Source organism: the organism of the source record quoted next, unplaced genomic scaffold (genome assembly GCF_019419815.1).
Source record: "Pyrus x bretschneideri cultivar Hongxiangsu unplaced genomic scaffold, Pyrus_bretschneideri_v1 Contig17, whole genome shotgun sequence".
Classification (NCBI taxonomy): domain Eukaryota; kingdom Viridiplantae; phylum Streptophyta; class Magnoliopsida; order Rosales; family Rosaceae; genus Pyrus; species Pyrus x bretschneideri.
The window spans coordinates 2,867,663-2,891,227 of NW_025999468.1; the positions used below are offsets into that span (position 1 = coordinate 2,867,663).

Below are 23,565 nucleotides of genomic sequence, written 5' to 3' on the forward strand. Positions count from 1 at the left end.
ATGTCACGAAAACGATACGAACACAAAAAACACGACATAAATGTCAGGTCTATATAAAACTATAAATTTTTTTTATTATTTAAACATTTTAAATCCATATATTAATATTCAATTAGACTAGTGGGACCAGTTATGTGCCACATCAGCATATAACAAAAATTTTGACGGAATTGTAACGGAAAGACTGCATTATTTTGCAACACTTATTTTCAGGGACTACCTTGATTGATATTCAATTTCAGAGATCATTTTGATGGGTGGATCAATTTCAAAGACTATTTTAGATATATATATATATATATATATATATATATATATTTTGTTTATAATGAGAATGCATTTCATTAAATAACTAAAAAAATCGAAATACAAAAAAAAAAAAGACATCGACCCAAAATCTGTCTGGAGCCCAAAAAAGTAGAAGCTCAAAATCAAGTACGTTCTTGATCTTTTGTCCAAGGCCACCAAGCTTGATACTTATCCAAGACTCCACAAGCTATATATCGATCTTTAGTTGGAGCTCTTCAATACCTTGCATTGACACGATAGGATTCATTCTCCGTTAATCAAGTATGTCAGCATCTTCAAAATTTTAGAACCACTCATCTCACCACGGTAAAACGAATTCTACAGTACCTAAAGGGACCACCGGATCATGAGGCTACGTCTTACTAAGGGTTCAACCAACATCGTAGTATTCTGATACTCATTCTCAACATGACTGACGCTCTACTTTTGGATTTGCATTTTCTTTGCCAACAATCTTATTTCAATGAGTGCAAAAAAGCATACCATTGTTGCCCGCTCATCTACTGGAAGTGAGCATCGCTCTCTTGCTTACACCGTTGCTGAAATCTCTTGGCTTTGTTATCTACTCCGGGTTCTTCACTTCTACCTTTAGACACTATCTATGTTGCTTTGGGACAATTTAAGTGCCCTGGCATTGATGCTAATCATATTTTCTATGCTATGACAAATTATATAAAGATCGATTATCATTATATATGAGAATTGGTCACTAGCAAAGCCATTGGTACAGGTTATGCTGCCTCCAAGAATCAACTTGTGGACATCATCACAAAGAGCTTAGCAAGGGCTCGATTCAAGTTTCTCAATGATTAATTGCTCCTCCACCGCAGCTTAGTTTGAGTGGGGTTATTGAACATAGTCCCAGAGCTTGAAGTTCATTTTGTCACACCTCATGGACCCACCTACACAACTGAACAAACCACCCAAACTCCATCGAGAAAACTTCAGACCTCTCTGTTGACAACAAGACAAAGACAGCAATGCATTAATAAAATTGAATGAGAAGATGCTTCTAGGGTTACCAATTGTGTGGCAGTATATAAATGATTCTTTCATTCCTTGTATAGTAAATAGGCTAGCCATTTGTGTTCTTTTTCATCCGTTTAGCTTGTAAACAAATATTTTTGTCAAAAGCATAATGATCAAATACAAATCTGTGAATTTGTTCAAAGAATCGGGTAGAGTCACTTCAATCCATCTTTGTAAAATTATATTTTTGCATACAAAAGGAACTAGTGGGAACTTGTATTCAGCGTCTAAAATATCGGTATCGGTGGAAATATTGATATGCAAATTTGTGAAAATGTTGATGAATATGTTGATACCGGTATCCGTTGTTTTTTATGGAAATGATGAAAGTTTGCTAAAAACGTGAAAATTTAAAATGAAACTTTAAGGAATGCCATATGACACTTTGTTGATATTTAACTGATATATGAGAAATATCGACGAAATCTGTCTTTGATATAGGATGAAGTCTAAGGATGTAACACTAATTTTTTTGATATTTTCACGTATATATCGACCCTGTTGAAGAAATTTTAAACATTGCTTGTATCTAATAATAAATAAATTTGTATAAAATATTAAATCTTAAACCCAAATAAAATTCACGGATGGTTTCATTTTCACTTGTAAGTGAGAGCTTTTAAGTTCTATTCTCGCCAAAGACGAATTTGAACCACATTATTGTTAGTTCATTATAAGACTTAGCACACTCATTCACTCCTATAATACAGATAATATTGTTTGTTAAAAAAACAATAAAAATAAATACATGAGTTGCTACTTTGAGCCATCTGCTGCCTTAGCTTTTTATTTTCTCATTTTTAACAGCATTCATTTGTTTGATCTCTGCTATCTTTGTTTTAATCTCAGTCGCTTTTGCTGCATGATTTTCGGTGTCATTTTCTACTTCCATTTTCTGATTGCCTTGCTCAATGATAGAATCCATCTCCTTTTCGAATTCCTCAGCCTACAAAATTTTGTAAAGTAAACATCAAATCACATAGAGACTCAACGCATCTATCATTTCTTAAGAAAGTTCATAGTTTACTTATTCTCGGAAGTCATGAACGGACGTCATGGTTTCACCACACCATGACATTCTTCGCCATGGCCTTCTAAAGTAAAATTCACGCCAATTATCTTTATTTTAATTTTTAAAAAGTAAGAACAAAAAAGACATCTAATTTAGGGGCGCAAACAGAAGTTCCATTTAATTGCTTAATTAATGAAGGTACTAATGGTACGTATACGTAGATGTAATTTGAAATCAAAACATGAAATTGAATGCTGATTATGGATGCTCCAGCATTTACTGAATATCAGAGAATCAAAACGTTGGTGGGATCTAGTTGAATTTTGTAATCCAACTCCAAAATTTAGAGGAATTGGATTCCCTACATTTAGGTGGTATTTGAATTCCAGGTTTTTGAGGAAATCAGAATGAATTTTTCCTCTCCCTTATACTCTCACTTATTTCTAAAATTCTAAGCCAGTTGGATATGAAATTTAACAATTACAATAGCCATAATTACAATTAAATTAAAAAAATTAACTTTCAATGTGGTCAATATTTGGCGATTATATAACCAAAAAATTAGTATAGAAAATAATTTATATCAACTAAGGGCATTTTAGTAATTATATTGATTTCCATTTTGATATAGGTGAATTAGTAAATAGTTTATGTGAAATCTATACTAATTCTATTCCGATTCCACAAAATTTTAATAAACAACTACAATCCTAACTTGTCATCAATTCAATTCTTCCTCAATTAAGTTTCTTACATATTAATAAACGAGCCATCACATATGAACACAACATATAAATAGCAAATTAATTAATGGCATAACCTAATTGGTTGATCGGACAAGAATTAATCTTTTATTCAAAGTTTAAATAGAAAAACAAATTATAACATGCACCATCACACGTGGACACAACCTATGATCATAATAAAGTTTGACATGAGATTTATCCTACAAGTTGGCTACGCTCACGCCTACACCCTTTACCGTGTTTAGAATAAGCACATTAGTCTTCTTTTTTGTTACGCATATCCTCGTTTTAAATTCTTCATATCAACAAAATCTATATAATATGCCTAACGTTGACAACCGCTAAACACAGCTGACGGAAACATGTGACCCTCACCCGTTAATTTTAATTACGAATTTATTATATATATGGGGTTCACTTTTAAACGTGGAAATCAAGAAATCAAACAAGAGATTTGGTATACAGAAAGATCACCTTTTTAATGACATCTTCTGCTAGCACAGCATCCTTGGCTGCTTCTCTTGCCACACTCTCAACAAACCTTGCTGCCCTTCGAAGTTTCCCTTCTGGAAGATGAACAGCAATGTCGTCAGCTGCCTCCTCCACCATCTCAGCCACCTCCTCTACCATTTCTGCCGTATCTTTCATTGTATGCAGCACCGTTGAAAATGTCTCTGTACATAAGGGGGTGTTGTGCATATAGTAAAATATATTTTGAATAGTGTTGTGTGTGGTGTGTATATATGCACGGAGAATATTACAATATTCAATGATAAATACATTAATTAATTAATTTAGTGATATTTCTCTTCACGGAGAATATTACATGACAATAATAAAATATTTACATTAATTAATTTAGTGATATTTTCTTTCACTAAAATAAAAAAAAAGAAATTAAGTTTTCATCCGTCATTTTTGTATTTCATTGATTGAAAACTTATTGCTTTTAATTTATGATCAAGTACTTTTGTTTTTATCCACATTATCATTTTAATAATATAAATATTTACATATCAATATATTTAAATTTATAATTACAATTATTTAACCATTTCCAAATGGATCCATTTATTGTTAGAAACGTTACATTTGATATATTTATATTTATGGCTAAATTTGCAACCATTTTGTTAATGTACCAATTTTCTTATTAGTTTTAATTTGTCGCATATATATATATATATATTTTGTGTGACATCCCACATCGCACAGGGGAGTGATCCTTAAATGTATATTCCCATCCCTACCTAGCACGAGGCCTTTTGGGAGCTCGCTGGCTTCGGGTTCTGTAGGAACTCCGAAGTTAAGCGAGAAGGGGGCTAGAGCAATCCCATGATGGGTGACCCACTGGGAAGTTGCTCATGAGTTCCCAAAAACAAAACCGTGAGGGAATTGTAAGCCCAAAGCGGACAATATCGTGCTACGGTGGTGGAGCGGGCCCGGGAAGTGGTCCCGCCCGGGTCGGGATGTGACATTTTGTGCCTCATTTTTAAACTTTTATTTGTACCCATAATTTTTTTAATCTTTTGTTTGACCCCTTAATCTTTTATAATGTCCTCATTTTTCATAAAGAAAAATTTATATATATGTAAAATGTACCAATTTTTTTTATGTAAATTGTACCCATTTTCTTAATGTAAAATCTGTTCACTTTTTTAATTTGTAATGTACCCATATTTCATAATAAAATGTACCCTTTTTATGTAAAACATATCAATATTTAGAAATACTAATAAAACATTTTATTTTGAAAAAGTAAAAAAAATCAGATCAGACTTCACACAATTAAAAATTTGAGGAAAAAAAATAAAAATCTCTATTTGGTTTGAATCTTTGCATGATTTTAGGAAGGATTTCATAATTAAGAAAACTATAGATTTTAATCCTTAAATAAGATGAAGTTTAGAAAAATGTCTTATACAAGATTAAAAATTGATTTTAGTCCCTAGACTCTATTTAATGCTAGCATATGTATTCAATGTCTCTCTTTTTTATTTATAATTTTATGGTGTTCATAAATTAAATTTTGAAAATATTATAAATTTTAATTCTCATTATGCTAAGTATCTTATATAAGAAAATATTTTCGTAGAGATTTTTCGGTACACTTATATTTTTGCATATTTTCTTATGTGCCACTAATTCATTACAATATATATAGGTATGTACATTTCGGTACACTGGGGTAGTATAATATGTTTAGGTACGGACATTTCAGTACATTAGTTTAGTATAATATATTTAGGTATCAACATTTTGGTGCACTAGTTTATTATCATATATTTAGATACGGAATTTTCGATTCACTTATGTTTTTGCATATTTTTTTTTATGTGTCACTAATTCATTATAATATATTTAGGTACGGACATTTTGGTACACTAATTTAGTAAAATATATTATGATACGGACTAATTACAGAAAGTTAAATAAAATTAATGAATTAAATAATAAATCTAAAATTTAATGTAATAAAATTAAATAAGATATATATTAAATATTAAAACAAAAATATAATATGAATTTGAATTTATTCCACATTAAAGGACTAAAATCAATATCCAATTTAACACCAGGTTTTTATTAACTTTTAATCTTTTTCAAGAATTAAAGTTCAAAAATCCCTTAATAATTTTGTTATAAAATCTCTCAGTTTATACTAAAATTTAACATTTTGTCCTTCAATCAAAGTGTTTACGTTAATAAAGTTTCAATCTAATGCGTTAGTCAATAAGAGACCGGAACTAAAGTCTTCTAGAAAAAAATCTTTACTTTGAATCTCTCCTTCCAGATCAGGGAAAAATGTAATCAGGACGGTGATGATGGTAATGACATTAAATATCTCCTCACTCCTTACCCTTGAATTTTAGCAATGGCCACATTCTGTTCTTGCGAAAGGGTATAACTACTGAGAAAAGCATCCCCACAAGCCATAGTTCCCTGCATATGTAATATGTATAATATTGTTAACAGTAATCATGCACTGATCTGATATACAAGACCATAAATTAAAAGAACAGCATATGTGGGAAATTAATTATCTAGACAAGTATTTCAAAGAGATCAAGTATCAGAACCTCATCGATTCGACGTACCAATTAGTACCGGAAGGATCAAAAGGAAGAGGAGTTCCTGGTTCAGCACTATTGACAACCACGTCCCTGAAAATAAAGCAATACCATAAATTAGGGTTTGTCCTACAAAAGTTTGCCAGATGAACACGATTTCGTCAGGGGTAGGAATGTTACTAGATGGATTTTTTAATTTGTAGGGCAAAGCTGGTCAATGTATAAGGTTTACTCAAAACCTTTACGCGATGGAAGTTAATCGTAGGGCAAAGTACAGTTCATTGGGAAAACTTTTGACGCCAAAAGGGAAAAAATGATGTGTAATATCTGACGGTTTGCCCAACCAATCTAGTATTCATCGACCAAGTATTACTGTAGGTGGGAAAGGCCCTTTCTTTCGATACGAGCCATTGGCAAGGAATTGATGCACAGAATCTGTTACAATGACATGTAAAAATTTCCACCCACAAAACCTATTCATCAATTATAAGTCCATGCCTTCCTCTTCCTCTTTCTCCTTTGTGCCTTCCTCTTCCTCTTTCACCCTTTTTGTTCTTTGCTTCAATACCCCCTTTTCCTACCCAAACCTACTCATTCACCACGTTGTGCAAGGTTCCCAAGTTCCTCATGAAAACAACATCAGCAAAGCCATAGCTGTGGTTGCCTGAGTCCACAACCAGAAGATGACAATGCCTAGGCCCATACGGCTAGTTAGGGGAAGAAGGTACCTTCAGTTATGAAGGTCTAGGGAGTGGTATTGGTGGTAAAAATCATAGCAATAAGTACGAGAAGAGGACATTGGCGAAGCCAATTGTGGGGGTTAGCAGCAACTATAAAATTTCTAATGGTAATATTAGAACTAGTAGTTGGAAGGAATATAGGATCGCTGTGTGGAGTACTTGAGTAATTTCTCTGTGACGAAGAAGGTGATGACGATAGTTACTCGGATGTCTTGCATGTGGAAGAATATGTTGAGGATACCACACCATCATCAGAATATCCCCAACAAATCCATGAGGCAGTGCACAATTAGATTTGTCTTGTATCACAATATTAGCTGGTAGTGCGAAGCCAAAAATAATCACGAGGCGACACGTGGATTTTTAGTAAAAAGGATAAAATTACCGTTGTGGCACACCGAATTTCCTACGAGCAAGCAGTGGACAATCATTCTTCAATCAAGCCAAAAGTGCCCAAAATAGGTAACAAATTCAAAATTATTTCATCCATCCTCATCCTATATTCTCCATAAGGTATTTATTCCATAACCTTCAAAACATTCCATATAAATTGAGTTAATTGGCTAATTAATGGATTTATTACCTAATTAATCCATTAATTGCCAATTAAATCACCCATCTCACACAAAAATACCCCAAAGGGCCGGCCACCTTTTCTCCAAAGGGGATTGGCCATGCCCTATATATATCACCCCATTTTCTCTAAAAATGAGAGTTCCACACTCTTGCAAAACTCCCAAAAACTCTCCAAACACTTTTCTCTCTAAATTCTAACTTTGACATCGGAGGTTCTTCGGCCAAAGCCCCCCTCCCCATTCACCATGGGCCCGTGAGGCTATTGGCCTTGACCTAAGGTGTTATTTGTTTTGTAGGTGCAATTTTATCCAAGAACAAGGAGGAGGAAATTTGCATCCACAAATTGGTGATTTCATTGAGAGAGAGATCCACACTCGTAGAAGACTCTCGCATAAAAAGGTTTTTCTCTATTTTCTAGTCCACTTGCATTTTTTCGTACGTTCTTATTATTAGAATTTTTTATTTGCAAAGATTTTTTGATAAAACGTAAAAGAGAAATACAATGGCTAGAAATTTAGAAAATTCCAAAGAGTGAAAATTCCAATATTCAAGAAATGGGACCGCGGCGATCCACGAGACTAAATGTGATCTTAGGGGGAGCGGCACCACCACCACAAGGCTCCACCATGGCAACCACCGCAGTGACCACTACGACAATCACCCGCAGCGAGGTCCATGGCTCTACCACCACAGCCCAAGCCATGCTATCCAAGGCCCACGCCACTAAGGCCACGGCCCGAGCCATGTCACTCCATACCCAATGCAAGCCCAATACGTTGCCAAGCCGAGCCCAAGCTTCGCATTCGTGAGCATTATGCGTTGAGCAGCCTGCTCTCGTGGCCTAGCCTGCTCCTGCGGCCCAGCCTGCTTTCGAGGCCCAGATTGCTCCCATGGCCCAACCTACTCCCGTGACATTTCAAGCAGTCCAAATCGGTCTAAGATTAGTTCAACCGTCCCGACTTCAAATTTATGGGCCGACGATTGAATCAGGGGCATTTTCACCACATTTCTCCACAGATTTGACATTTCCTAACTCAAATTTTGCTTCTAGAGTCTACCACCCTTCCACTGCTCAAGGAGGTGCATTCCTTCCAGGCTACTCCAATCCAAATGGCAAACAACACTTGTCTCGACAAGTCGTAGAATTGATGAGCGCCCTTACACAGTAGACGACCTTGGTGAATCAGCTCTTATAGTGCACTGAGATGCAACGTGCCCTGGACGAAGAATCCCAAAGTAGGACAAAGGCAGACGAACCTCTCCAGTAGCGTCCCGGAAAGCAGCCCCTCAACCAACCACGATTCGAGCTTTATGGCAATTTACGCTCCCGCATGGGTCATTGGGATAGCGTATACTCTCATCTTAGCTCACAGAGGAGTGTGCATTCCAGATCAAGCTCACAGACGAGCATACGTTTATGGTTGAGGCCTCACTCCAGTTATCAACATGGACAAATCTCCAGGCTAAGCGTTTATTCATAACTAGGCTTGCAAGGAGTAGGCAGCACAGCAGACGGAGAGAAGCAGTCACTCAAACCAACTCAAGTTCAATCGGCAACCTGCGAGCAGCACGTTCGCCTGCCAGGAATGTGCCACATGCACCGCAGTCGGGAAATAGACGAGTCAAGTATAGGGAATAGTGGCCCAAACCCACATGTCATAACCAGGGGCAACCGAAAGTTCCACTGCCCCAGCAGAGGCAAATTCAAGAGGAAATTGAGAGGCTCCTAACTAAACGATTGTGTAATTTCCAACGTGATGAGGTTACTGACGATGCGTTTCGACGAGACATAACCAACATAAGCATGTCACCATTCACGAATGAGATCGAGCAGACAGATCTACCTTGCGGGTTCATTATGCCTCACTTCATTCCGTACAAGGGAGATGAAGATCTAGATCGACATCTGAAGCACTATTGCAGTACCATGATCCTCTACAAGAACAACAATGCCCTTATGTGCAAAATTTTTGCCACAACTCTACAAGGCGAGGCTTAATATTGGTTTCACACTCTACCACCGCAGTCGATCCGGAGTTTCAATGAACTTTCCTTTGTTTTCACTAAGAAGTATTCGTCTAACCGTTCAATCAAGATGGCATCTGACCATCTCTTCAACATCATGGAAGACCCTTGGGAGGTAATTCGCGACTATGTCAAAAGGTTAAAAATGGAGAAGGCCAAGATTATTGGCTGCAATGAGGACATAACAACGGCAGTATTCAGAAATGGGCTTCCCACCAAACACCCTTTATTCGAAAAATTGATCATGGGAGAAGAACTGGCCCTAGCAACTTCGTATGCTTTGGTGGAAAAACATGCACTATGGGATGAGGCCAAACAGTCTAACAAAAACGAGTCACAAAAGAAGCACATGGAACATTCCCCGATCAGAGAAGACTCAGCAGCCGAAACATTCACCAAGTTCACAATTCTAATCGGCCAAATTCTCCGTAAGCTTAAGAACGAACCTTGGTTCGAACTGGCGCTACTCATGAAAGATGATCTTACCAGGTTGGATCATTCAAAGTATTGCGCATTCTATCAAGGACCAGGCCACACTACTAACGGCTGCCTGAAGTGGAAACAGTACCTTGAGAAGCTGACAAATAAGGGTCGGTGCAATGAATATCTTGACAAGTCAATGAAACAGCCTACACAAGCAGGGAAGTTTCCATCACCCCCTGAATCCCGTTAAGGCTTTTCCAAATAAGTTCGAAGTCTTAAGCAACTCGGTGAACAAGGCCTCGCAAGCCGAGGATTATTTAGTTTGTTATGCAGTTTCTAGCTTCTAGCACAGTTGATTTATTTCTTTATTCTCAATGAAGATTCAAGAAGTTATTCCTAAGCCTGGCTCAACTGCTGTCTACAACAACTACTCAAAACCCTTTCTGGGTCTGCTCTCTAGTGCGAGAGGGTAAACCAATTCCCCGACACCCATATGGGTTTGCTCTCCAGTGCGAGAGGATAAACTAACTGTTCTCCAGTGTGAGAGGGGAAACTAATTCCCCGACACTCATATGGGTTTGCTCTCCAACGCGAGATGATAAACTAATTGCTCTCCAGTGTAAGAGGGTAAACTAATTGCTCTCCAGCATAAGAGGGTAAACTAATTCCCTGACACCCATCTGGGTAAGCTCTCCAATGTAAGAAAGCCACATAGCTCAAAAGATCAAATGCTCAAAGATCAACTAGGCAGCAAATGGTTAGGGGGCAGCAGCCACTTTTGCACTTAATAGTTCGCTCATCTGACACTTTATCTTTAGCAACACCGATCTTGGCAGCTCTATCCTTGGTTGTTCCATCTATGGCAACTGAGAAATCAAACTCAAGAAGTTTCCTTATTTTTGGCAGGCAGCCTAGACGTGGCAGCCCAAACAATTGCCCATGCCACGCCACTTCCTCGGCCCATGCCGAACCAATCATTGGCTTCAATCAAGTCGAGCTGCTCAAGCAATAGCCCCTGCCACATCACCTCTTTGGTAGGTGACAAGCCGACTCCTGGCCCCTGCCAACCGATGTGCCGCAGCACCCTAACAACTGCCACGTGGTAGCACCACCCAAGAAGAAGACAAGAAGAATTAAGTTTTTCTTGCATCGATGCGGTGCGGAGAAAATGAAGAAAGCAATGAAAAACGGTCATTTACACGGGCAAGTGTAGAAGATTGCTAGGGGAGGGGGAACAAATATCCTCTAAACTTTCTCTCTCTTGTAGGGTAGAATAAATCGCTCTCCAAAGTTGATTTAACAATCCACTTAAGGTGGACTTAAATAGGCTTTGAGAGAAATTTATTTCCCTTTCCTAGAAGGATCTAATCTCATATTAAAGAGGGAATCTACATCAAAATAGGAAGCAGTCCTAGGTTTCCTAGAGCAAGAAGATCTCTACACCTGCTGCCCTTTCTTACGAGCAGCCCAGCAGGTGTGGGGGCATTTATGGAACCAAAAATAATCACAAGACGACACGTGGATTTTTGGTGAAAAGGACAAAATTACCCTTGAGGCATATCGGATTTCCTACATGCGAGCAGTGGACAATCATTCTTCAATCAAGCCAAAAGTGCCCAAAATAGATAAAAAATTCAAAATTATTTCATCCATCCTCATCCTATATTCTCCATAAGGTATTGATTCCATAACCTTCAAAACATTCCATATAAATTGAGTTAATTGGCTAATTAATGGATTTATTACCTACTTAATCCATTAATTGCCAATTAAACCACCCATCTCACACAAAAATACCCCAAAGGGCAGGCCACCTTTTCTCCAAAGGGGACCGGCCATGCCCTATATATATCACCCCATTTTCTCTAAAAATGAGAGTTTCACACACTTGCAAAACTCCCAAAAACTCTCCAAACACTCTTCTCCCTAAATTCTGACTTTGGCATCGGAGGTTCTTCGGCCAAAGCCCCCCTCCCCCCAATTCATCGTGGGCATGTGGAGGCTCTTGGCCTTGACCTAAGGTGTTATTTGTTTTGTAGGTGCAATTTTGTCCAAGAACAAGGAGAAAGAAATTTGCATCCACATATAGCATTTAAAATTTATCTCATTTCCTCAGTTCATTTTGTAATGGGTTCCAAAGCTCTAAGCCCTATGGCTAAGGCTTTTTCATAAAGAGTACATTGTACTTAATGGAAGTACAGAATAAATCCTAATTGTTTTAGAAACAAATGCATAAGGCAATGCCAAATTGGATTTGTTTTGTATCACAATATTGGTTGATAGCAGTTAAATTTTCTTTTCTTTTCTCAGTTCTTTTTGTAATAGGCTCCAAAGCTCTAAACCCTATGTCTAAGCATTTTTTCATGAAAGACTACATTGTACTTGGTGGAAGTATAGAATAAACTAAAGTGTTTTGGAATCCCCAACAAATGCATGAGGCAGTGCGAATCAGATTTGTCTTGTATCATAGCATTGGTTGATAGCATTTAAAATTTCTCTTCTTTTCTCAGTTTGTTTTTTTTTTTTTTTTTGTTGCTCTAAGCCCTATAGCTGAGTTCTTTTTCATGAAAGACGACATTGTGCTTAATGGAAGTATAGAATAAATTCTAAGTGTTTTGGAATCCCCAACAAATGCATGAGGCAGTGGAAAATCAGATTTGTCTTGTATCACAACATTGGTTGATAACATTTAATGCATGAGTCATGATGAGTATACGCGAAGTCCAATTTTCATCATTTCAAGGATCCCATATCTAGATATGTGAAAACAAAGCCCTAATCTATGCTCCAATCCCTACCGTTGGTTTCATCTTCACATCTACTTTATAAACACCCCTTCTTCCTTCATTTTTTAGCTCACATAGATCCACTGCTATGAGAAAATCACAATCCTTGCTAAAATTACGTAACGGGACGAAATCATTTGATGGTTAGAAACAAAAAATCACGATTTAACAATCGTTTTTGCACCAATTTTGTTGATTTTTACAAATAAAATCCTCAATTCTAGAAGAGTAAGATGAACAAACTCGATCATGAATTTAAAATAGTGGATAAAAGAAAAAGCCTACATTTTACTTAATGGAAGTAAAGAATAAAGTTTTGGAATCCATTCTTTTCAAGGGGACACATATTCTACGAAACTAGTTTATACAATCGAACCATCAAATAGGTTTGCATATACTACGAGATATCCTACGCCAAAAATCACAAAAAAAAGGTTCGGAGATTAGGTATTGGGATGAAATCATTCTACGGTTAGAAAAAAAAAATCACGATTTAACAGTTGTTTGAGCTCCATTTTTGTTGATTTTTTACAAATACAATCCTCAACACTAGAAGAATAAGATGAAAGATCTCGATTTTAAAATATTTAAAATAGTGGATACAACAAAAGCTTACATTATACTTAATGGAAGTATAGAATAAACTCTAAATGTTTTGGATTCCATTCTTTACAAGGGGGGCACGCATTCTACAAAACTAGCTTCCACAATCTAACCGTCAAACATGTTTGCATACACTTTAAGATCTCCTATGCCAAAAATCACCCAAAACCAATGTTTGGAGATTAGGTAATGGGAGGAAATCATTTGGCGTTTTAACAAAAAATCACGATTTAATGGTCGTTTTAACAGTGATATTGTTGATTTTTAATAAGGTCCTTAATTGAGAGTAAAGGTACACATTAAATTTACTTGATCATCAAATTCGATGATTTTTTTAACCGTTTGAACATAATGTTCAAAATTTGAGAATTTTTTTTTTTTTTTTATAAATCTGCCTGAAGGTCAACTTTTTAACTTTCGTCCACTAATAACTTTATTTTGTCGAGCAAAATCAAACCCCCCTCCAAATTTCACCAAAATCCAAATTTGCGTGACACAGTTTTCCAATAATTTGTCAGGCAAAATTAAATATTTTAGTTTACCTTGCACAATGAACATCTGGGGTTTGCCTGACAAAACTTTAGGGTTTTCTACATGTGTCAAAAAATTAAAGCCTTTGCCCAACGAACATGCCATCAATCAAAGTCTTTTAAATTTTTGCAACACCGAGAACTTCTTTTTCTTCATACTCGTGCCGTTTTAACCCTCACTTTACAACCTCTTCTCAGTGACCTAAGACCCTGCCACCACCACATACTCCCTCTTTTTATCTCAATTCTTTCTCTCAATCGCCACCACCACGTCATGAGCCAATCAATCTATCGCTATTCCATGTGCCGTGAACCACCACCGCGTCACCACCGTACTACCTCTCGATCTTTCACTCTCATTGTAAGTTTTTAATTTTGATTTCATTATTTTTTTTTGTTTTACAATTTCAATTCGCTTTGGTTGTGAATTTAATTTTGTTGTGCATTTGAATGTGAAATTGTTATGAAATTTTGATGTGGATTCGATTTATGGGTTGGTACGAGGTGGTTTTAGGTGGTTACGAGGTGGGATGGGATGGGGTGGGTATAGTTTAGGGATGGGTTAGGGTGGTCCACAATGGGGTTTAGGGGTGTGTATGGAGTGGTTTCAGGTGGTTATGGGTATTAAGGTTAGTTTTGTAAAAGATAAAAGTTAACAGTGTCAAATTTGTAATTACCTTGATTTTCTGATATAAGTGGTTATAGGATAGTTTCTTATGGTGAGCTGTTAAGTGTACAACTATTGTATAAATACTAACTGATGTAATTTTATCATTCATTCATTGAAATACATTTCCTGATATGGTATCAGAATTTTTGACGACTCGATCGAAGCTTCATCTAAAGTTCTTCAAGATTCATCCGGTAACCTAATCTTGAATCCTGAGTACATCGCTTGGTTTGAGAATGATCAGAATATTCCTATCTGGATCAACTCAACTTTCTCTGAATTTTTAATTCCATATATTGTTGGTGTAAATTCATCTTAAGAGCTATGGTCCAAGCTTGAGTCGCGTCTTGCAGTCGCCTCACAATCTTATATTCATGAACTCAAATCTCGACTTCACAACATTTCAAAAGGTGAATCCACTGATGTTGCAGATCTTCAACAAATTGAAGAGACCACTGATGCTCTTGCCAGCGCCAAAGCTCCGTTGAGAACTCTAAACTTATCTCTGTCACACTTCATGGTTTGCCGTTTGAGAATAATTCTTTTATTAATGCAATTAAGTTCATCTAGGATCTACAACCATTAACGAACTTCATGGCTTGCTTCTTAGCAAAGAGATTCAACTTGCAAATCGCAAGAAAGCTACTACTTCTTCTAGCGTTTTTCAGGCTTTTAATTCAAATCTTGGATCATAAACAAGAATTCTACCTACACCGACCTCAAATTCTAGTTCACAAGCCTTTCTTGCTTAGAATTCATCAAATTTCAATCAGTATCAAGGTCGTAGCCAAGATCGAAATCAGTCAAACCCTAGGTCTTTTCAGAATAAAGGAAATTTCTTTAGTTATCGTGGCAATAATCAGCGTCAGAATTACAATCGCTATAATCAAAGGAATAATTGTGGAGGTCGCTCAAGCTACAATTTTTATGGAAAAAGAACTACTTGTCAAATTTGTCGCCACTAGGATCATGAAGCTTCTAAGTGTCCTCATCGTATGAATCATCAGTTTGGTAACATGAACTCTCAGACAATTATGTGTACAAACACCTCTCAGAATGCTTATCCTTCATGGCTCATTGATTCCGGAGCTAGCTTTCATATGACAAACTCTTTGGCAAATCTGCAGAATCCAGAACCTTACACAGGCCTTGAGCAAGTTTACATTGGTGATGGCAAAGGTTTGCCTATCTCTAATTCTGGTTCTTTACACATACATACTCATCATCATAGTTTTTCTTTAAATAATGTATTACATGTTCTTGATTTAAAGCAAGACTTACTCTCTGTGAATCAATTTACACTTGACAATTGGTGTTCAATTCACCTATATCATTTTCACTTTACTGTGAAGGATCTTTCTTCGGAGATGATGCTTATTAAAGGCCCTGTGAAGAATGGCTTTTATCCTTTCTCTGCCTCTATCATTGCTGGTTCACAAAAGCTTTTTGCTGCTACTATCAAAGCTTCTATAGTATTTTGACATCAAAGATTAGGTCATCCTTCTTTCAATGTTTTAAATAAACTTGTCTCTAAGTCTAGTATTCCTATTTCTACTAGTATGAATAAGACTTTTTGTTCTAATTATGCTTTGGGTAAAAGTTCAAAACTACCATTTGTATCAGTTTCTAGTGTTACAACTAGACCATTGGAACTTTTACACACAGATGTCTAGAGTCCAGCTCCAATTCTCTCTGTATCTAGTTATAGATATTATCTTCTTATAGTGGATGATTTCACTCGATATTGCTGGTTCTTTCATATCAAATGTAAATTTGAGGTGTTCAAAACCTTTGTTGAATTCAAAGTTCTTGCTGAAATTATGTTGAATACCAAAGTTGTTACTTTGAGGTCTGATTTTGGAGGTGAATTTCTTAGCTATGTGTTCACTCAATATCTCAAAGATAATGGCATAAATCATCAACTATCTTGCCCTCACACGCTAGAACAAAATGGTTGTGTGGAACGCAAGCATATGCATTTAGTGGAAATTGCTCGAACACTTCTAGCTGTTCATAGTATTCCTCATATTTACTAGGTTGAGGCATTCTCCTCAACTGTTTATCTCATTAACAGATTTCCTACCATAACTAGATCTTGTCATTGGGAAAATCTTTTCACCAAGTCTCTAGATTATACAACACTGATTGTTTTTGGGTGCATGTGTTTTCCTTGGTTAAAACCATATACAAATTCCAAATTAGAGCCTAAGAGTAAACCTTGTGTCTTTCTAGTCTATAGTCTAAATCGCAAGGGTTATAGGTGCCTTGACATTTAATCAAAATGGGTTTACATTTTTAGACATGTCATATTTGATGACATGACATTCCCATTTCGTCAAATTTCCCAAGTTCAACCTTCTGTCTCATCTTCAATTTCTAACCATTCTCCTCAAATACCTTTTACCCTAACCTTTACTAAGATTATTGATGCACTAGTCTACCCTTCAATACCTATTGATCATGTTACATCCTCACCTATTACTACATCTTCTCCATCTATCCTTAACCCTTCACCACCTCCACCAACACCACCACCTTAAAACAGTCACCATATGCAAACAAGATCCAAATCTGGAATTTTTAAACCTAAGGCATACTCTGCCAATAAACACCCTATTCATTCTCACATCTCTCATGATTATCTACCTACCACTTATCTCCAAGCTTCAAAACACTCTCATTGGAGACAAGCAATGCAGGAGGAGTTCAATGCATTGTTAAATACAGGCATTTGGTCACTTGTTCCTTCTCACCCATCTCAGAATCTTGTTGGGTGTAAATGAGTGTTCAAAATTAAAAGGAAGGGTGATGGTACTATTGACAGGTATAAAGTTCGTTTAGTAACTAAAGGCTTTCATCAACAGGAAAGCTTAGACTATACAGAAACTTTCAGTGATGTAGCAAGGCCAGTGACTATCAAGCTTTTTCTTACACTTGCATTTCAATATGATTGGTTTCTCAACCAATTAGATGTCAACGATGCATTTTTGCATGGAACTCTGTCTAAGAATGTTTTTATGCAGCAACCATCTGGTTTTCAAGATCCTACCAAGCCTAATCATGTTTGTAAGCTACACAAGAGTTTTTATGGGCTCAAGCAAGCTCCTCAAGCCTGGTATGAGAAGCTTCATGGTGCACTTAAGTCTCTGGGATTTAGTGGATCACAGAATGATCACTCACTATTTGTCAAGAAAGATTCTTCTTTGGTGTTTATTCTTGTATATGTTGATGACATCTTGGTCACAGGTCATTCTTCACAAGCTTGCCAAGATACAATAGCTCAACTTAGTGCTCTTTTCCCAATCAAGGATCTGGGTTCTCTTCATTTTTTCCTTGGAATTGAAGTTAAAAGGTCTTTTTTTCTAGTATCTTTATCTCTCAGACCAAATATATCCTTGATCTGGTCAACAAGACAAATATGGAAGGTGCAAAACCATGTGCTACACCTCTAAGTACATCTAAATTAGATCATTTCTCTCATTTTCTCTCTAATCTAGAAGAGTACAGATCAATTGTAAGGGGCTTGTAATATCTTACCTGGTCCAGGCCATATCTTTCCTTTGCAGTTAATTTGGTTTGTCAGTTCATGCATCAACTAAGACAGTCTTATTTTCAAGTAGTCAAAAGAATATTGCGATATTTGAAAGGCTCACTTGACTTAGGTCTTTGGTTTCCAAAGACTTCAAACCCTCTCACTATTAATGTTTTCTCAGATGCAGATTGGGCAGGGTGTGCTCTAGATAGAAGATCAACAGGAGATTTCTACATTTTTATGAGAAATTCATCATTAGCTGGAGTGCTAAAAAGCAACCAACAGTGGCACGATCCTCCACTGAAGTAGAGTATCGATCCCTGGCCAACACTATTGCTGAGATCACTTGGCTTTGCAAATTACTGGTTGATGTTGGTGTGATTCTTCCTTGTCTTCCTAAGTTGTGGTGTGACAATATCTCTACCATTTCTTTAGCCAAGAATCCCTTATTTCATGCCCGGACCAAACATGTGGAGATAGACTACCACTGTATCGGGAAAAAAGTTCTTTCTTATGCTGTCACTGTTCATTTTGTGTGCTCACAAGATCAAATTGCAGATATTTGCACCAAATCATTGTCCAAGCCAAGATTTTTGTTGCTCCAAGCCAAACTTTCACTTCGGCTGCCCAAGTTCAGTTTGAGGGGGCATATTAAAGATAGTTTTGTAAAAGACAAAAGTTAACAGTGTCAAATTTGTAATTACTTTGATTTTCTGATATAAGTGGTTGTAGGGTAGTTAGTTTGTTATGGTGAGCTGTTAAGTGTACAGCTATTGTATAAATACTAACTGATGTAATTTTATCATTCATTTAATGAAATACATTTCCTGATAATAGGGTAGGGTAGGGTGTTGTACGGTGGGGTGGGCTATTATGGTGGCTTTAGGTGGTGGGGATGGCGGAATGCAGCATTGGGGGCGAGTATAGTGGTGGTTTTAGTTGGTCAAATGGTGGGATAGGGTAGTGGGGTGGGGAAGGTGGTAAAACATATTAGAAATTATTTGAAATTTTAGATATTATTTGACATTTTAGGAAATTATATGAAATTTTAGAAATTATTTGAAATCTTAGAAATTATTTGAAATTTTGGAAATCTGTGAAATTTTGGAAATTATTTGAAGTCTTAGAAATATGTGAAATTTTTGGAACACATTAGAAACTATGTGAAATTTTAGGCAATTTAGGAAATTAGTTGAAATTTTAGCAAATTTTAGAAAGAATGTGGTTTTTTTGCAGATGTCTTCGCGGCTGATCGCTAATGGCTGCGGCTCTGCTCAAAGTGAACGGTCAACCCCCAATGCCACTCTAATGGTCAGCAAGACCCAAACGGCCACAACCGAGTCAGCCGCCGACATGAGTACTTATGCACCATTTACCTAAGCTGTTTGATCTGTCAGGCGACTTCACAGCTGCAGTCGCCACAAACTTATGGTAGCCCCCATCCCGTCTAACCCTTATTAGGGCAGCTTTAGCGTAGAGGCCAATTCAATGGTCATTGATGAGGTGAGGTATGGATACCTTTCCACCGGCCTGAGGCATAAAAAACTCAGAGGATATATAAGGGGTTGGCGAGCAACCAGATCACTCGAGTCATATGGTAGCGGATCTGAGTTGTATACCTCCCTATTCACCGCCGAGTGAGTGCCAAAGTCAATAGTTTGCTAACTCACAACATCAGTGTCATCATATGCACCAAATGGCCCATGGTCGCAGATTACTAGAAGAAGCACAACCCACGTCTGTACCGATATAAACCGACAGCTTTTGGTAAGTATGCAATAACTTTCTTAATTTTTTTCCTTTACTTAATTATATGGTTTTATACTAAGCTATTTGTTTTTTCAGGGGGGGTATTTTAGGCCAACATTGAGTGGGATAACCGGACAAGGCTTGTCTCGATTGCATAGACCGAGTGTTGAGGAATTACTATAAATAGTGGAAGTACAAGTTGCACAAGTACTACGAAAGTTGCGCATGGCCTAAGGCAGCTCTTACAGATCCACCCCAGGTGGTTGTGGAAAGGGTGGACGAGTGGCAGTGACTTGCACTCATTTTTAGAGTGAAAGTTTTCGAGTAATTAAATTTTATTTATATTTTAATTTTAGTCAATATTTTATTTAGTTAAGTTTAATTAATATTTTTTAATGGATAGAAAAAAATCAGCGGAAAATAAAGCTATTCGAGAGAAAAAGTCGTACCTTCACCAATCCGATTCTCGACCCCTATGACGCATGTCAATTATGACAATGAGTACCTCAAAAAATTTATGTAAGTATTCATTTCTATTATTTTAATTGTAAATTTCATTGCAATAAATAAGTTTAAATTATGATTGATAATTTGAATTGGTTTTCCTTTTTTTTAGGCATATATGATGCAAAAGAAGGATGAGTACCTCGTCAACTTCTCCCAGTAGCAACCGTACGTGCCTATGGAGGAGTTGACACCTGATTAAGAGGTGTCTCTAGAACTGTTGATGGACGGGGTTAGGCGACGGAATGGCAAGAAAGTTTGTGGCCTAGGATTGGGGGTTCAGGAACTTAGTGGGTTTTCTTCTTGAGCGAGTTCTAATCCTTTGACCAAGACTAATTGCAGACTTTAGATGGTGGAGATGGAGATAGCACGCCAAAAAGAAGAAGGTGAGCGCTTACAAGAAGAAGCAACACACTTGTACTTCGTTGTCATAGCCCAATCCTTGTTAGCTTCTAGCATCAGGATTCCAAAGCCCCCAATCGAGCTTTTGCAGCCATTCCACCAGCCACCCTAGTAGTTTATGTTTTTTTGTTTAGTTTTTTGTAATATAATTGTACAAACAATTTTAGTTTGATTGTAGATATTGTTTTCTAATATTTATTATAAATATTGTTTTTAAAAAATTAGAATTAAGTAAATTATTTAATATTATTATTTTTAAAATTGAAAAAGGTTAGTCTGACAGACGTTTCATTGCGCAAAATTTTTCAATATTTTTAAATTTGATTTCTTAGAGTTCAAGTTGATCATTACATTATTTAATTTTTTTGATATCCTCGTCGGGCAAGAAGATTTTGTCGTGCTAATTCGGTCAACGCACATACACCCGACGAGTATATCCCTCAAGGTAACTACCACTTGGCCGACGAAATTGTGTTTTCGTTGGCTAAGGTTTTGGGCGACGGGTTTTCCCCGACTAGTCTTTCTTGACGAACCTCCTTCGACTCAATGCTGCAGTTACGAAATCAGCTTTGAGCCGAGAAAAAATTTCCGTGATAATGTAGTGAAGGGTCGTACTATATCCATATGATAATCAAATTTAACTGGAAACTCATGGAGTTGAAGATATACAGCTAGGAAAAAATTTACTTACATCTTTTTGTGGCTACCATTTTCGACCTTCATGATAAGTGGCTGCAAGAAGCTCCGATTTTCGAGGAAACGACATCGGTCCCAGTGATTAGTACTCAGACAACTGGGTCTTATAACTGAAACCTGGAAATGCCTAGAACTGCGAGAACTCATTGAGCTTCTGATCAACATGGCCATGGCCTAAAAATACAAGTTTTTGTTGAGATGGGGTTCTGCTCAAGACAGAGAAACGAGGTTAGAAGGCTTGGTGTATAGGATTGTTGGAATTCTAGCTTTATTTTGGTGGATTGGGTGTCAAGTTAATACTATATAAACTGATGAAGGTCTAGTCTCAGAAAAAAAGAAAAAAAAGACTGATGAAAGTCCATGATCATCACCGACACCTTTTTCACACTACAGGAACTTTCCTCATTAATATCGAGACGTGTGTATAAAATAAGAGAAATGATAAGGACATCTCTTGAAAAGTATGATTTTTTATAAACTCTCTATTAGCTTATATATTTTACATAATATTTTATAATAAAATATAATAATTAATATTAAATTGTGAGGTATTAGAAAATATTTAGAGAGTCTACATTAGAAAAATCTACTTAGCATTTCTGATAAAATAATAGTCCATCTAGGTTTGCATTCGAATTAAAAACTTACAAGAAGAATCAAACCATATTAATTCAACAAAGTGCATGGGCCCACCTGTAAGACTATCATCAATAAATTAAAAAGTTGAAGGGTAATTTACACTAGTGTAAAGTATTATAATATGAAGAGAAATAGTTGCATTCACGTCTACAAAGAGATCAATAGATCTAAATTTAACTAACATATGCATTAAAGAGTATACTTAACAAATGTGCTTTTAGTGCTTTATTTGTCCAAATTTTATTTTAGAAGCTTGTGACTCCAAAGTGAGAGCTTGACTTTATAATAGTAGAGTTAATAACTAAATATTGATTTTTTACTATAACATATCACTTAATAATAGAGACGAAGCTAGAAATTTGTATGGATGGGTGCATTGTTAAACAACAAAGTCACAAAATAAAAAGCTAAAGAATTTACTAAATAAAATATTTATATATTAGTCTATAAGATTTTTCATATAATATATTACAATATCTCTCGATGTGTTTTCATGTTTTGATAACGTTGCATGACAACTTCATTACCAATACCATCAAATATCTCTCTATATAAAAATAATCATGTTATCATTCATACATTGATTTCCCATCCGATTTATCAATCGATTCTTCAAAAAAAATACTACCGAAAATGCTCTTTCAACGTTGGCAGTTGCAATTGGAGGAGTTAATACGAACGTCACAAGCAAGTAAACTAGTTATACACCTTACTAATGTCACAAGCATATACATTTTTTTGTGTACCAAAAAGTCTGAGTGGGGGCATTTGTCCCCTCTGGGCCCAAGGTGGTTCGGTCCATGCTTAATAATGTCTTATTTGATAACTATTTGTTTTAGTTTTAGTTTTCATTTTTAATATACAAATTCATTTGACATGTGTTTCACTATTTTTTCTTTTACTCATTTTTATTCTTCATTTTCCTACATACTTATCTTCTTTTACAAAATATAAAATTAAAAGAGTGAATTACACAAAACTAACTCAACTATAGGTCAAACCACAATATCATACCTCATATTTTAAACACTACAATATCATACATCAACTTATGAATTTGTTGCAATGTCATACCTCCATTAAATTTTCTATCAATTTGGATGTTAAATGATGATGTGGTGGGAACAGGGTCGACTCCTTTGCCAACAGGAATAAAAAATTAATTAATTATTGATAAATTATTAATTTTTATTTAGTAATTAAAATTAAATTGAAAAAAATAATTAAGTATTGTAAATTATTGATTTTTTATTTAGTAATTAAAATTAAATTGAAAAAAATAATTAAATTAATTAAAAAAATCTCTATATCTCATCTCCCTAGAACTTCATCCCTCCCCGACCTCCCCAACCTCAAATACATCCATCTTTTCAATTCCTTTTCAATTACTCTCAAATCTTGGGTCTCCCTTCATTTACTTTCAAACCCAGAAAATCACGTTGTTCCAAACCAAACCTAGAAAATGTATTTCCAAACCCTAAAAATCAAACCATCCCACCCCAAATCCAAACCTAGAAATCTAT

At 36.2% G+C, this 23,565-nt stretch overlaps 1 protein-coding gene across 2 annotated transcripts; it reads right to left on the bottom strand.

The window, feature by feature from the left end:
* Nucleotides 1-1,902: 1,902 nt before the first annotated feature.
* Nucleotides 1,903-21,791, bottom strand: LOC103940298. Of its 2 annotated transcripts, none has more exons than XM_048581397.1 (5): nucleotides 21,399-21,791; nucleotides 6,177-6,260; nucleotides 5,957-6,039; nucleotides 3,571-3,770; nucleotides 1,903-2,284 (listed from the first exon to the last, which is right to left on the bottom strand). In XM_048581397.1, exons 1-5 carry the CDS (start codon nucleotides 21,572-21,574, stop codon nucleotides 2,117-2,119), a joined length of 711 nt encoding a protein of 236 aa, XP_048437354.1. In that variant the 5' UTR covers nucleotides 21,575-21,791; the 3' UTR covers nucleotides 1,903-2,116. The 2 variants fall into 2 exon arrangements, with proteins under 2 accessions (XP_048437354.1, XP_018501269.2); XM_018645753.2 differs by having other exon boundaries at nucleotides 6,195-6,260; nucleotides 21,399-21,788.
* Between the last annotated feature and the right edge of the window lie 1,774 nt (nucleotides 21,792-23,565).

What these genes read in the sequence shown, in the direction of transcription:
- LOC103940298 (XM_048581397.1), bottom strand. Translation starts at nt 21,574, where the DNA reads ATGGCCATGTTGATCAGAAGCTCAATGAGTTCTCGCAGTTCTAGGCAT. An exon ending in TGGTACGTCGAATCGATGAG is followed by an intron (nt 6,040 to 6,176) that starts GTTCTGATACTT and finishes TTACATATGCAG; the next exon opens with GGAACTATGGCTTGTGGGGA. An exon ending in GCCATTGCTAAAATTCAAGG is followed by an intron (nt 3,771 to 5,956) that starts GTAAGGAGTGAG and finishes CCTTATGTACAG; the next exon opens with AGACATTTTCAACGGTGCTG.